At 31.9% G+C, this 15012-nt stretch overlaps 1 protein-coding gene across 1 annotated transcript; it reads right to left on the bottom strand.

Annotated features, from left to right (window-relative positions):
- Positions 1-474: 474 nt before the first annotated feature.
- Positions 475-6119, bottom strand: LOC134716441 (beta-1,4-galactosyltransferase 1-like). Its single transcript, XM_063579439.1, has 4 exons — positions 5940-6119; positions 5050-5237; positions 3509-3631; positions 475-583 (listed from the first exon to the last, which is right to left on the bottom strand). Exons 1-4 carry the CDS (start codon positions 6117-6119, stop codon positions 475-477), a joined length of 600 nt encoding a protein of 199 aa, XP_063435509.1.
- Between the last annotated feature and the right edge of the window lie 8893 nt (positions 6120-15012).

Here is a 15012-nt window from a genome sequence, read left to right as displayed (position 1 = left end):
TAACTAATTATAATGATATGTTTTTTGTTATTATATTTGGTTTGTGTGAATTCGGTTAAGTTTAGGTGATCAAGTCCATATCGAAGATATTATAAGCAATAGGTCTAGTTTATTGGGTGTTTGGAATGTATGTACATTTGCAACTGACAGGTGTCGTTTGACCTTCACCTAATTTTGTGGTTCAGTTGTTTTAGTTAAGGTTTTGGTCTATTTTTCGTATAATTTATGCAAAAGGTCTACTATATTTGGTGTATGGAATAATTGTAAAGTATATATATTGAACTGATAGGTTTACTATATACGTGTATGCAAATGTTTTATGATGTTCATATCAGTTTTGCAATTTATTGGTCAACATTTTATATGATTGATACAGTAGAACAATATTATATGCTACACTTCTGAATTTTTGTTGATAAGCATTATACACGTATAAATACTTTGTTCATAAGTTAAAGGTTGGCTATAAAAGTATTACCTCATTGTATTGATTTCATTTCCTTTGTCCGGTCCATGATTTAACATATTATAACGCCCTACATCCATTGAACTTCGACCTACCGTAAAGCCTGCTTTCTTAATTCTACAAACAAAAAACTGTTTTTATAATATAAATAAAATAGATGTGATCAGTGTGCCAATATCTTTGTACCAACTGTAGTTGAGAGTATTGCCTTTAACATGGAGTCGCTGTTCACACCGAACAGGAAGCTATGAAGGGCTCTAAAATGTCTATTGTGAAATAATTCAAACGTGAAAAACAAAGCTCTAATCTATATTAAAAAAAAACAGAATCGAAAAAAAAAATGAAAGACCACTCAAACAAAAACGGACACCAATTAACAACATGCTCCTGATTTAGGAAAGATGCATACACATGGATCAAAGTTTTATCATGCTTTAACCTTTTATCCAATTTGATATAGTATAGTGAAACATTACATTATAAAAGGGCACACTGTAAAAATCAATTGAAATGTTTTGACATCATTAAAAACACAAAGAAGACAAATCAAATGAAAAAAACACATTAAAAGTTGAAATGTAACTCAAAACAAGTTTACATTGAATTACAGAAATATATTACAAAATGTGTCACGTGATCAAATTGACACGAATCGTGAGTGCTAGCAGTAACTCATAGCAAGACTAAAAAACCAATTGATATTAAGGAATCATTCATCAGAGACAAATATCAATCCAAACACATTCTAGTGATTAAATGTTTTTAAAATGCAGTTTTATACAGGTACAGTCTAAATGTCTATTTAAATCTTTTTGTCTATGAAAGAATTTAGCAATGATTACTGTAATTTATAAAAATTGAATCCTTCTTTTAAATTTTATCGTGATAACGTTCATTGAAAAAGGTGACAGTAGTATAGCGCTGTTCAAAGTCAAATAAATTGAGAGAAGACAAATCTGGGATACAAACTAAAGCCGAAGACATCAAGTATACAAGTAAAACCAAGAAACAACAGAAAAATTGAAATGCAGCAAAAGCAAACGACAATGCAGAAACGACTATAAGATAACAACTGCAATCTTGAGGTTTTTTTAGTAGTTTTGGTATCCCGTTAATGACGGCAAATTTTCATCGTTTCCTTTGACATCCAGGACAACATTTCACATAACGAACTCAGTTGGGATATATGAACACCGTATGATTAGTTTAAAGGAACATTGCTGTCTTAAAAGGAAAATTAGAAATAGGAAATAAAACAAATTCGTCCATTTTGTCAAAAATTTTAGTACTAAGTTTACTTTTGAAATTTAGATTAGTAAATCGAGAATAGGACAACTACCTCTGTTTCTGTTAGATATTTCTAAACCAATTTTGTTAAGTCACAATTTGGTAGGAGATTTAAAAAGCACATGTGTTATCTAAAACCTAAAAAAAAAGTTTAAACACTCCAAATAGTTGATACTATTATTTTTAAAAACTGATTTACAAATTAAAGTTAATAACTATTAAAGTAGGAAAAAAGGTATTCAGAAAACCTACTTGATACGAAATCGACATGAAATTTGAAATATTGTCTTTTTAACTGGGGTAACCAGTCCGAAGTTAGAACCTTCACTTTTTTGATAGCGGCTTCACGCTTGATGATTGTAGTGATACATGCTTTGTTGCAATTTACTCTCTGTTATATATTATAAGTATTTTTATACCTAAAATAACCCACAAAAAAAATCCGAGGGATTGACAAACTTATTAATTGAATTAATGCTTTGATGCGTGTCAAATGTACATAAATGACGTCATCAGGTTGATTTCGTGTTGATTTGAGGGCCCAAATGCGATGGCAAATATGACGCTTGTGCTGATATGCAATTGTTATAATAATTATAATGTTGTGGCTAGTAAGATATTTGATTTCAATATCGACCGTAAATACTTATCAAAGGTACCAGGCTTATGATTTAATACGTCATATACGCGTTTCGTCTACATAAGATTCGCCAGTGTTTCACAGATCAAAATAGTTATTAAATCAAACAAGTAAAAATTTGAAGAGCATTGAAGACTCAAAATTTCAAAACAAGTTTTGCCAAAATACGGCTAATGTAATTTATGCCTTGGACAACAACAACTTTATAATTTCAAAAAATTCATATTTTTGTAAACAGGAAATTTATAAAAATTACCATATAATTAATAAGCATGTCAAGAACGAAGTGTTGACGACTGGGCTGGTAAAACTCTCGGAGACAAAACTTCCACCAGCAGTGGCATCAACCCAGTAGTGTAAATAGTTAGCAAAGGTACGTAAACATATGACATGTCAATATCGAGTGTATGTATCGATGAGTACGATTGAAATAAACTGTTTGTTTCTCTTGTTCTGTTATGAATTTCAAACAATAACCATGAATTTAAGTCATTTTAATTAGAACTGGATTAATGTCATTTGCATGTAGCAACCATTAAAATGGTACATTCATGAACGATTCAATGAACGTTGGCTTAGTTTTGTTCACGCCTAATTGAATTAAAAAAATACACTATAACAGATGAATAATGACTTAGAATGAAATAACTATTGATGGTGTGAGATTGACTGTTTTAGTAATACATGAACGTTCAACTTAAAGCTGAGTCCAGAAAAAAGAAAAGACTCCTCAAAAACTCATTACAGTTCAACCTTACAACCAACACAATTTTGAATGGTTGTCAACAAAATAACGTCACTATGCCACTATCGCTCTTCAACATCAAACCACCGCACGTCAAAGTGTCATCGTTATTTGGAGTACAACTGCGGTTAAGAGCCTTAAAAAAATTCTGATACTGGATGACACCCCCAAAATGCTTTAATAATATTGTTCTATAATGGATTCGGTTATTCAATTATAAACGGCACATATTTACCTGTTCGTATCTTCAGGTGTAAAACATATATGTTTGCCTGACTTTCGTTTATCTTAATAAAGTTCTTTGGAAGATAACAAGTTCTGTTTGATAAATATTCTGTATCAAATATATCATATCAGGAAGAAATTTTACCTTTTCCACATATCATCATCCTCTCCTCCCCAACCAAAATATCTGTTTGGGAAGCCATTCACTTTCTGGAATTGTTCTCTTGTCATCGATGAAACTCCACCAAATATTGTTTTGTAGGGTAAACTAAGGAAGTAAAATCCAACGTACAAATACACTTGAAGAATATGAACATGTAATCAACAATGAATCTAACGTATGGATATTTATATGTTTAAACAATAACGAAAAGCCTAATATAAAGTTATTATAACGATTGTGCTAAAACCGGTTTCGATAAAACGAACGCGTGGTATTTAAAAAATAAATCATATACATCAATTAAAAGTACATTTTGACTGCTTTACAAGGTGTATAGTGTGGATAAACATTCATATTTTAAGAATTATAGTTATATGCGGAAAAACAGTTATCTCAGCCTCTACAAATTAAAAATCACATATAGAAGACATGATATTACCATATTTTTTTTCTATAACTAACAGTTTAATACCAAAGTAGTTACGTTGTTTTCTTGAGATCCATAATAACTATATTGGACTCAAATCTATGATTGGTTCCAGAACTATGACAAATTCCTTATCTATGGTAACTGTATGAATTTTTATTGTTCATAACAGATTTTTATCCCTATGGTTTCTTTAATTTTCTTTATGTGTAATATCACGAATATAACAGTTTCCAGCTATATGTCAGTGACTACTTGTACCTGTACTATTGTAGCAAATAAGTGTTCTTGAAATTTAGTAGAAAAAATGTGTTGTAGATTTCTAATAAATATTTTCATTATTGTCCGCTATATTTCTGACAAATTACTAAAATGTTGGAGAAATATAATCTTTTTAAGAAAGCCACGTGCACGTGTTTGAGGAAAGCCATAGTTCATTACAGGACTGAACTTGTCATCAGTCAAAACATAAATAAATAAACGCTCGAATGAATATTAGGTAAAGATACCAAATGCTTGTGGGTTTATTGAGGTACTCTTTAAGTTGGAGGTTCAATCAGGTTCCATGCAGATGAGAAAACCTTATTCATCTGGGTTATCTGATTTCAACCCTAAAGTTTTTGTTCATTCTAGAAACGGTTATGGCTATTTTTATTAATAGTAATCCAATTTCGTTTTTCTTAAACTGGCCTTTACTTAAAAGCAGCTTTTTCTCTACCTTTAATTTCGACTTTGAATAAATTGGCCAGCTATCTACTGACTGGTCCGCCATTTGCAAAAAATCAATTATAAACCTCAAGCTAGTAATCCGCCATAGATTAGGAATATTAAGAATTGCCATACATTTAGAAACTAAAAATATGCAATCGAATACGATTCTCAGTATTTTTCCATATATTTGAGACAGCATGACGTCATATATATTTACTAAAGATTAGATATTTGTCTAAAATCTGAAACCCCCGATAAATGTGAGTCCTACAGATATATTAAATATGGTCTAAGACTATTTTCGGTCGTTGTGTGGGTTGATGTCTCTTTGACACATCTCCGTTTCAATGCTTAATTAAATGTATTTATTTGTCCTTCTTTTTACCTGTAATTGAAAATATCAATTGCAACAGACAAATGTCTTGGATATTTTGAACAAGTGTACATATTTCTGTCATTTTCAGGAATCAAGTCTACATCATGAAAAACAAAACATTTATAGTCGTCATGTTCCAACGCTTTAACAAAACCAATATTCATCAGCATTGCTCTGTTAAACTTGGTATGACCGTCCTGAAGAAGATATGATATAGAGTATGATTGGCTTACATCATATTTATTGAATTATTTGAATAATGTGTTAGGTAAAATACGTAAAGTAAGCCTAGATTCGATGAAAAAAGACAATATCAATTTTTAACTCAGGTGCAATTTAAAACTTTGAGGAATAAATCAATTTACTATAAATCGTGTTTCAATAGAAAAAAAAATAAGTTGATTTGTTCCATCGAATGTTAAATGTCAACGTGTTATTCAATTTTATCATCGAGGACAGAAAATATGTAGCATATAAAAAAAATAAAGAAGAAAGTGCTAGTATAGTATAAAACGACTAACAGTATTTCCAAAGCAAGCCAAGACATCAAATATTAGCGTAGTCGGGACAACTGCTAAATAGTATAAACTAGTATAAACTGTTATACAAAATAGGATAATTATCATGCGAATGTTTGTATTTGCATGCGGATACCAAAGTACTGATCTGCTCACGTTTTATTGTTTGAATACATTGTTTTATAGCGCTAAACCTCTCATTTGTATAAAATTGGCATCAAATTCCGGCATTATGGTATTGGCCACTACACGAGCATGCTTTAATCCGATCCTTGTTCATAATTAACATACAGATGTTTGTATTTTCATGTGGATACCAAAATACATTACTCCTCATTCACATGTTATTGTTTGAATACATCCTCTCTGTCGTGTACATACCTGTTCTACAACATATATTCCGTAATCTAGTTCTTGTCTTTGGAGGATTGGATGAATGTTGTACAGAAAAGTCCTTAATTGTTGGTCTCTCTTTCTGTAAGGAACAATAATAGCCACACTATGACGGGAGCAACAGTCAGATGGTCTACTTCGCCCACCAATAAGGCTCCTGGAAAACATTGTTTGCAATTCTGAGAGGGACGGGGCATCTAGCTTTGCCTCAATGGCTCCTTCTGGGGGAAATTGTATAACAAGTTATGGCTAACATTGAGAAATACATATATATTGTAAATGATTCGTTCTGCCAGAAAGATATTTGAACAATATATCATGTTATACATGCATACAGTTAATAACAAGAGTTGGAGATACTTATTTCAATTATATAATTTAAAAGTCAGACAACATCAAATAACGAATGATACCCGAAATTATTAATGTTTTTACTATATAATATAATTTCCTTACTGTTACATGAATAAACGTAATTAGGTCTTTCCACTTTTCTGTGGAAAGACCTATTGTTTTTCTTCTGATTATTTTTTTTTTTTTTTTTTTTTTCTTCCGCCTAATTTTGTTCTTGCGATAAACATTTGTTTCGCAATATGTCGCTTAGATATTTTGTATATGATATCGAACAGTTTATGCGCTTTTGAAATTTACCCTGCGTAAACGAATACTTTTTTTTGTAGGAGTTATCTCCCCAAACACTGTTTTCCTTGTTAGCGCATCTCCTTCGCAACCGTAAAAGATTATGACAAATTTATTTTACAAAATTGTTCGTTATATCCTTCGCATGATTTGTCCTATTTTGACCGAAGCGATATGACCGCTCCATATGAGAGTTATTTCACCTTATGCATCTGATATAAGTGATATGAATTTCTATCTTATAAATCATAAGTGATAGAGACCGAGGATCTTTTGATTTGAGGTCCTTGGTCCAAAAAAATTAAAATTAGGTCAAGGTCAAAGGTCAAGGTCATATTCTGATATTTGAATTTGGCTTATTTTCACTTATATCCAAAGACTGTATAAGATATCAACAAATTATTTTTACTAAATTGTTAGTTGCGACATGTCGTAAGATGTAAATTTTGATTGCAAGCGTACGTTAAATGTAAAAGGGAGTTTTCTCCCCTCTTGTATGTAAAAATACGCGTTTGGTGATATAACTCATTAACTAAATATAATTAAGACCTATGGTCTTTTGATTTGAGGTCCTTGGTTTATGACCTTGAAATTGAACTCAAGGTCATAGCTTAATTTGACGTTCTAGATTTTGACCTTTGCTTTTATTCTATATGTTTACATGATAAAGATATACAACTTTTAGAAAAAGGTATCAAACCATTTAACCTTGAAAAAAAACAACCGGAAGTGACCTTTTTTAAACCGGAAGTAGCTATTTTTTTGTACTTTATTAATATAAAAGTAAATAGAACCAGATATTTTTGGAATCAGTGTCAAGTAAATATACAAATATAATCTGAAGTAACATTTTTCAAACCGGAAGTAATAAATTATCTCCCTTATTTAAAAAAAAATGTATGGAAACAATATATTTTTGGAATCAGTTTACTAGGAGCTATCATTTGACGATTGAAATGACATTTTAAACTTAGTTTCACAACTTTTCATATCAAAATACATTGTTTTGATGGAAAGACCTTCAATTGTTCTCTGAACAATTGGTTTTTAATTTTTTCTTATTATTATTATTCGAAATATATCTCAAAGCATACGAATGCTGTAGAAAAATTTGGTACACTTTTAGTTTCAATGCTCCTCAAAGAGGGACAAAAGATACCATATATAGGGGACAGTCAAACTTATAAATCGAAAATAAACTGACAACGCCATGGCTAAGAATGAAAATACAAACAGACAAACAATAGTGCACATGACATAACATAAAAAACTAAAGAATAAGCAACACGAACCCCACCAAAACCTATGGTTGATCTCAGGTGCTCCGGAAGGGTAAGCAGATCCTGCTTCACATGTGGCACCCATCATGTTGCTTATGTAATAACAAATCCGGTAAATAGTATAATTCAGTAGGTCACATTCATGAATGGGAACGGGATTGTAGTTACGACGTAAGGAACATATCCGATCTAATTTGTGAAACGGTCATCCAAATCGTGACTGCGTCCTTGAAATTTACGAAGAAATGATTTCAACTTCACCATTTGGAAGTCTTGATCTACTGTTCTCCAATATGTCAATATAAATGCCGCCACATATTATTCTTTATAATAAACACATGTTTATTTGGTTGCAGGGCTTTTATCTAATTTTTTTTTTTTTTTTTGCTTGTTTGTTTGATTTTTTGATAACACTGTTTTACAAATGAAACTTTTTCATACATACAAAACAACCTGTCATAAAAAGCAGAAAAACTAAACAGAAAATGAAGACCCTAACATTAAATATAAATGTAATTATCGCTGTTTATACTTTACAATGAGTTATTGATCATTTAATGATTCCTTAAATATTTCTAATTTGCAAACTTCCCAACACGCATAAAACAGTTGATGCAGTGTAAATGATTTATCTTTAATAGATATTTGACATTTCAGATTGACTGATTGATGATTTTTGCCGTACAGTGGGGAATTGAATGCATATTCAGGACTAGCAAATTGAAATGCAATATGAGAACTGACCATTCGTTGTTTTAGACCGACACGCTTGGACGAATTGGTATTTCGTTCACAGAGTTACAGTACGCTGGAATACATATTACCCTACGTAGACATATTATTTTAATTTCGAACAGAACAGGCTTAAGAAACGCGCGTCTGGCGCATCAAATTATAACCCTGTTTCATTTGATAACTTTTAACACCACTGGGTCGATTCCACTGCTGGTGGACGTTTCGTCCCCAAGAGTATCATCAGTCCAGTAGTCAGCACTTTGGTGTTGACATGGATATCAATTATATGGTAATTTTTATAAATTTCCTGTTTACAAAACTTTGAGCTTTTAAAAAAACAAAGGATTTTCTTATCCCAGGCATAGATTACCGTAGCCATATTTGGCACAACCATTTAGGATTATGGGTCTGCAATTTTCTTCAACTTTGTAATGGTTTTGCGTTATGACTTTTTTATCTGAGTGTCACTGATGAGTCTTCTGTAGACGAAACACGCGTCTGGCGTGTTAAATTATAACCCTGGTACATTTGATAACTTTTTGTCCCTTTTCCGCGTACTGAGTGCAGACGCAACTCATATCAATAGTAAAGTCGTCGGATTAACCAGTGTTGTTAGCTGTAGAGCACCTCAAAATTCTCAATTATTTTGCTTGACAATTTTTTAAGAATTAATATGTTATATGGTATTGTTGTAGAATAAAAGTAAATTATCGCGTTGCTTAATCTTTTGTTTTGTTTGACATACATACAAGATTCTAATGATGCTGTTGTAACCGTACATTCATTTGTCATACAGTGTTGTTTCCCAGTTTTCATATAACGTTTCACAGACTCATACCCCTTAATTATTTCCATTATTCTGACAAGTTTTATTTCTTCGGGGTGTGCTAATTTGCCACAATTGTATTATTTCGTATGTACCTTATAACGTTGAGTATAAATCGTTTTATAATAACCCATTCTTTATCCCAAAAATTGTTAGTTTTCCATCTCACTCGTGAGTGAACTACGTCTTTTCCCCAAGTTTTTATGTCGTGTCACCATTTGTATCTTTTATTCCCTATTCAACTTGTCATCCCTCATTGTCTGAGGTAAATAACCTTGTCTTAAAATCATTGACAGTAGTATATTTTAGTTCTTATGTGGGTTGCCTAGCCAAATTGTCAATTCCTTCGTTCAAAATTATTTACGACATTTTAGCCATCTAGACCAATGATGGCACTTACGTTTTGACCATATTTTACTTTTTACAATTAAACAATTGATGCAATCAACATCATCAACGTTGTACGTCACAAGGAAGTTACCTCTAATTTCTACTTCATTTTCAAAATTCGTGTGTTTCTAGTGTATCCTACAGTTAGTCCAAAACCATTGCACCGAAGTATTTAATTATAAACAAGCATTGCAGGACCTTGATTAAGACCAAAACCATAAAACTGTGTCGTTCGTGACTGTTCCCACTGTCCATATATCAACATGCCCATAGCCGTGTTTTTACTAGGAATCTAAACATATTTCAACATGAACATCTAGAAAAGGTGATACCGGTATAACATGGTCCTAAATTTATAGAACTCCAACATTTAATTGGAACCATAACTTCAAAACTATAATGGACTACGTAAGAGATGGACTGAACGAAAATAAGTTGAACTATACTCTTTGTCAGAATTGGACAAAACTATCACTATCAGGTCTATGATTAAACGTAGAAGTCAAAAGCTGGAATAATCGACTAAACTCCGTTTTCAGAGACAACGCTATGTATGTTCTCCTTCTAATTCTTCATATAATGATGTCGTTGTATGTAAATCATAATACGAGGATATTTTAAAAGAGTTGGAAGCACAAAGGTTTTTTTTTGTCATTTTACATTTATTCCAGAAAGACTCATAGTGGAAATAAATAGGTCAATGATATAAATTAAATAAAATCGTAGAAATTCCTAGTTGCTGTGTCCGTGAAAATCTTGCAGCTGTGTGCTGTTTCTCCAAAAAAATTAAAAGCGTAAAGGAAAATCAGTTAAAAATGCAAATTAATAAAATTACATTTGTTTTTACTTTTACTGAAAAAAGTCATAACTATTGTGGCAGGTAAAAAGGATTTTTGTTATATGAGCAAAACTTACATGCAAGTGGACTTTAAATTTGTTGGATATTAGTTTTCTACAAAACAAATAGAAATGGAAACACATTTTTTTAAAGAACATGCATATGCTGTATCTTTACTTATTTTAATTACTGACAACATTAATCAACTATTTAGTAAAAAAATATTTTTTCTACAAAAGGACAGTTAACTAAGCTTAAACAGTGTTTAATTTAAGGAAAATCCAACAAAATAAAAACCAATTCAATTGAGGCAAACGTGTCATTTATTATGATAACACCAATTAAAACGAGATTGAATGATGAACAATCTTACAAATATTAAGGTTGTGAAATTATGTGGTATATGGTTTGATACTTATATCACCACATTGTCAACGTCACGAAAACAGGTGGTATATTATATATTACTGTATATTACGCAAAAGTAAATTATAGTCAACGCATTTTGAATGCACACATAGAACAACTACAGTTTAAACTAGACCGTTGGTTTTACCCGTTCGAATGGGTTTATACGTCTATTAATGTTGTGTCCTTTTTAAACTTGTTGTTCGGTGTGAACCAAAGCTCCATGTTGAAGCCGTACATTGACCCATAGTGGTTTACTTTTATAAATTATTATTTGGATGGCGAGTTGTCTCATTGGCACTTATACCACATCTTCCTATATCTAAAGACTATATTTATATGATTATATCAATGATTCCAGTGAAACACCTTCAAGGGAAGCAAATTCTATGGTTAAATGGAAAACTGTGAATGTGTCAAAGAGACAACAACCTCATAATGAGCAGTACACTGTCCAAGGTCATCAATGGATCGTCAACACAGCGGTAGGAATATCGGATGCAGTCTTGAACCAACCCTAAATAACATAGCATACTAGTTTAATAGAAAATAAACGTCTTCCTAAATAAACGCTTAAACAAATACTGGAAGACAAATTGAAATTACAAAACCTACAAATAACAAAGGCCAGAGGTTCCTGAGTTGGAATAGGCACAATAATGAAGCGAGGATACGCAAGTTCTATGAAATTTTAACCCTCCTCTATATATCTATAAACGCCTCGTAGTGGTTTGAACTATATGAGGATTTTTAAAAATCCTAAAGAATTTCTAGATAATTTTAAATTTCGGTCTGTTCCTGAAATTTATTCTATTATAATTTTTAATTTTGTTACCCTGCATACCACAATTCCCCATGTTAAATTATAATTTTCTTTATATACATTTAACGACAGATTTCCTCCTATGTGACGTGTACATTATCTGACGTTAAACACGTGAAGCAATGCATGTGTTTTTTAATTGGACAGATGCTTTTTGTAAATGTTTGTTTGTTTTGAGATTGTAACACAGTGATGTAACCATATTTTGACTATTTTACCTTTTATGTCCGCTTTGTTCACGCATCATTGTAAAGATAACAAAATTAGACGCGACTGTCATCCAAGTGAGACGTTTAAGCGCTGTAATACCAGGTTTATTCTACCATTTTCTGCATAAAAAAATGTCTGTACCAAGTCTGGTAAATGACTGTTGTACATGTTTTTCATTCGTTTGATGTATTTGAGGGTTTTTTTGCCATTTGATTAGGATTTATATCTAAAATTTGGCTATGATGGTCGGTTGAAAACAACACTTTACGACAAAGGAGATGATTTCAGATTCCAAGTTGTGACCTTTTCATTTTGAAACAAATAGTTCCAAATGGGGAAGTTGAAATCCTCACTTTGTAAATTTTACGGACGCCATCAAGAGTTGGTTGAATTCAAAACAATTATCATATAAGTTTCTTTTGAATTCCCGATGTCGATTCCCTTTTTGCAGCATACAATTTCGAATCTAACTTTAAAAATCCTTAAAAAAAGATTAATTCAACAATAATTGTTAAAGGTCAATTATACACAATTTCATCAACATAATGTGCGTCAAAGACAGGGGGAGATATCGGAGGAATTTAAACGCATAAGTCGATAATAAACTGACAACGCACCAGTCGTGATGCAATGTTGGTCATACACTGTCAAAAGTCTGATACAGTAGGTCAAATTCGTTAAAAAAAACAACAGAAATTACATCATTATGAACATATCCATGTTAGTTTCAAAAACAAGTGTTAATGTTTTCAAATTTAAGGAATAAATGAAGACAGGGGAATTCTATTGATATTTCAAAATCAAATTGATCTACCAAATTACACTGTTAGCTGGTTTTATACTGAAATGAGCAATACGATGCATGTCAGGTGTGTAGAAGGACCTGTGAAGCCTTGGTTGGAAAGCCCTGTTTGTTTCGTTAATTGTTTGTAAATGGAGACATATGGTTGGAACCATTTTAAAAAAAATGCTGGATCGACCCTTGCTTGTTGTTAAATATAATTATATTCAAGAGTACTTATTTAGCAAATTCATAACAAGATAAGTGTAGCAGCTTTAGGTAAATACATTGATATTAGTATGAAACTAATAACTTATCGACCATTCTGTATGGTTTTAGAAATAGATGACTTTAATTTGAATATTATTTAACAAAACATTTCGTGAATGTTTTAAGATACTGAACGATGATACGTAACACTTTCATCAGATCGAGTTTGTGTAAGTTTGTAAAATCATTAATTTGCCATAACATGTCAAAATGGGCCTCGGTCGATGAAAAATATAATTAGATGTCAACTAACGTTATTCCGAAACAAAACAAAAATATTGTAACGCCACAAATATATATTTTGTTCCTCATCTAGCGGGAAATTATTTTACGTTTTTTACTAAAATATAAATGACTGTGATAATCTCTTACATAACAAGAACATCACTAAAGAATCTAAAAGGTTAAGAGATCCTATTCCACGTGTCACGTGTGGTGGTAATCTTATACATACAAACCTCCTGAAAGGTTAAGAGATCATGTTCAACGTTTCACATGTCGAGGTAATCTTTTGCATACAAACCTCCTGAGAGGTTATGAGATCATGTTTAACGTGTCACATGTCGTGGTAATCTTGTACATACAAACCTCCTGAAAGGTTAAGTGATCATGTCCAACGTGTCAATTGTCGTGGTAATCTTGCACATGCAAACCTCCTGAAAGGTTATGAGATCATGTTTAACGTGTCACATGTCGTGGTAATCTTGTACATACAAACCTCCTGAAAGGTTAAGTGATCATGTCCAACGTATCAAATGTCGTGGTAATCTTGAACATACAAGCCTCCTGAAAGGTTAAGTGATCATGTCCAACGTGTCACATGTCGTGGTAATCGTGTACATACAAACCTCCTGAAAGGTTAAGTGATTCTGTCCAACGTATCACATGTCGTGGTAATCTTTTACGTACAAACTCAATGATAAGGTGTATTCAATATCTTTGATCTAATGAATTAGAGGACGCGGTAATGTATCTTTTTCCTTGACATTCTTTTATTACAATTTTATACACATGTGTATCATGATAGCACTACAAACTGCTGATTTGATCAGTTCTTGTGCTCGACCAGTAAAATCAAGCACACATTTTATTCGACTAGTCTTGACATTGTCTCAACTGTACTTAAGTGTACTTGACTAGGTCTCGACTTTACCTTAGTGCCAGTCTTTGTAAGAATCAGACAACTTAGGTAAAAATCAAAACATGATCAGAAAATACCCGCCGAGTTAATCATTTCATTTAATAATAACCATCATCCTAAGATAAAAATAATTAGTCTTTCGTTTGTGTGTGTCTGGTAATATCAAACAACTCGGTTAGAAAATTTGATAGAATGATAAAATTGAGAATGGAAATGGGGAATGTGTCAAAGAGACAGTTACGGAGTTATCTCCCCTTATTCGTTAATTTCTAGTGCATTTCAACCAAATTTTATCTTCTATTACAGAACAGAAAACAGAAATGAATGTTATTTTTGTGCAAAACTACATATTATGAACTGAAATTAATGTCAAATTGGGTTGGTTTTTTTGGTCATGTTTTCACCACTGCCTGATTCTTAGGCAGACTGGCACTTAATTAGTCTTGTTCAGTACTTAATGATCTGTGTGTAGTCTGAGATGGTTTTGACAAAGGCCAGACCTATCACGACCTGTCACGACCTTTCTTGACTAGTCTTCAACCTACCTGCATAGTTTAATGAAAATCCAAGTTGATTTGAAAAAGTTATAAAAAAATTAAAGTACATATCTCTATTTTGTCCAAATTGCAAATCCTAGCTTTTTTTACCAAGATTACTTTAATTCTTAAATTCATACATGTAGCAATACAACAAAAAACAAAATGACCTGTGATTCAGTAA

This window comes from Mytilus trossulus, chromosome 4 (genome assembly GCF_036588685.1).
Source record: "Mytilus trossulus isolate FHL-02 chromosome 4, PNRI_Mtr1.1.1.hap1, whole genome shotgun sequence".
Taxonomy (NCBI): Eukaryota; Metazoa; Mollusca; class Bivalvia; order Mytilida; family Mytilidae; genus Mytilus; species Mytilus trossulus.
This window is presented reverse-complemented; position numbering and strand designations above follow the sequence as displayed.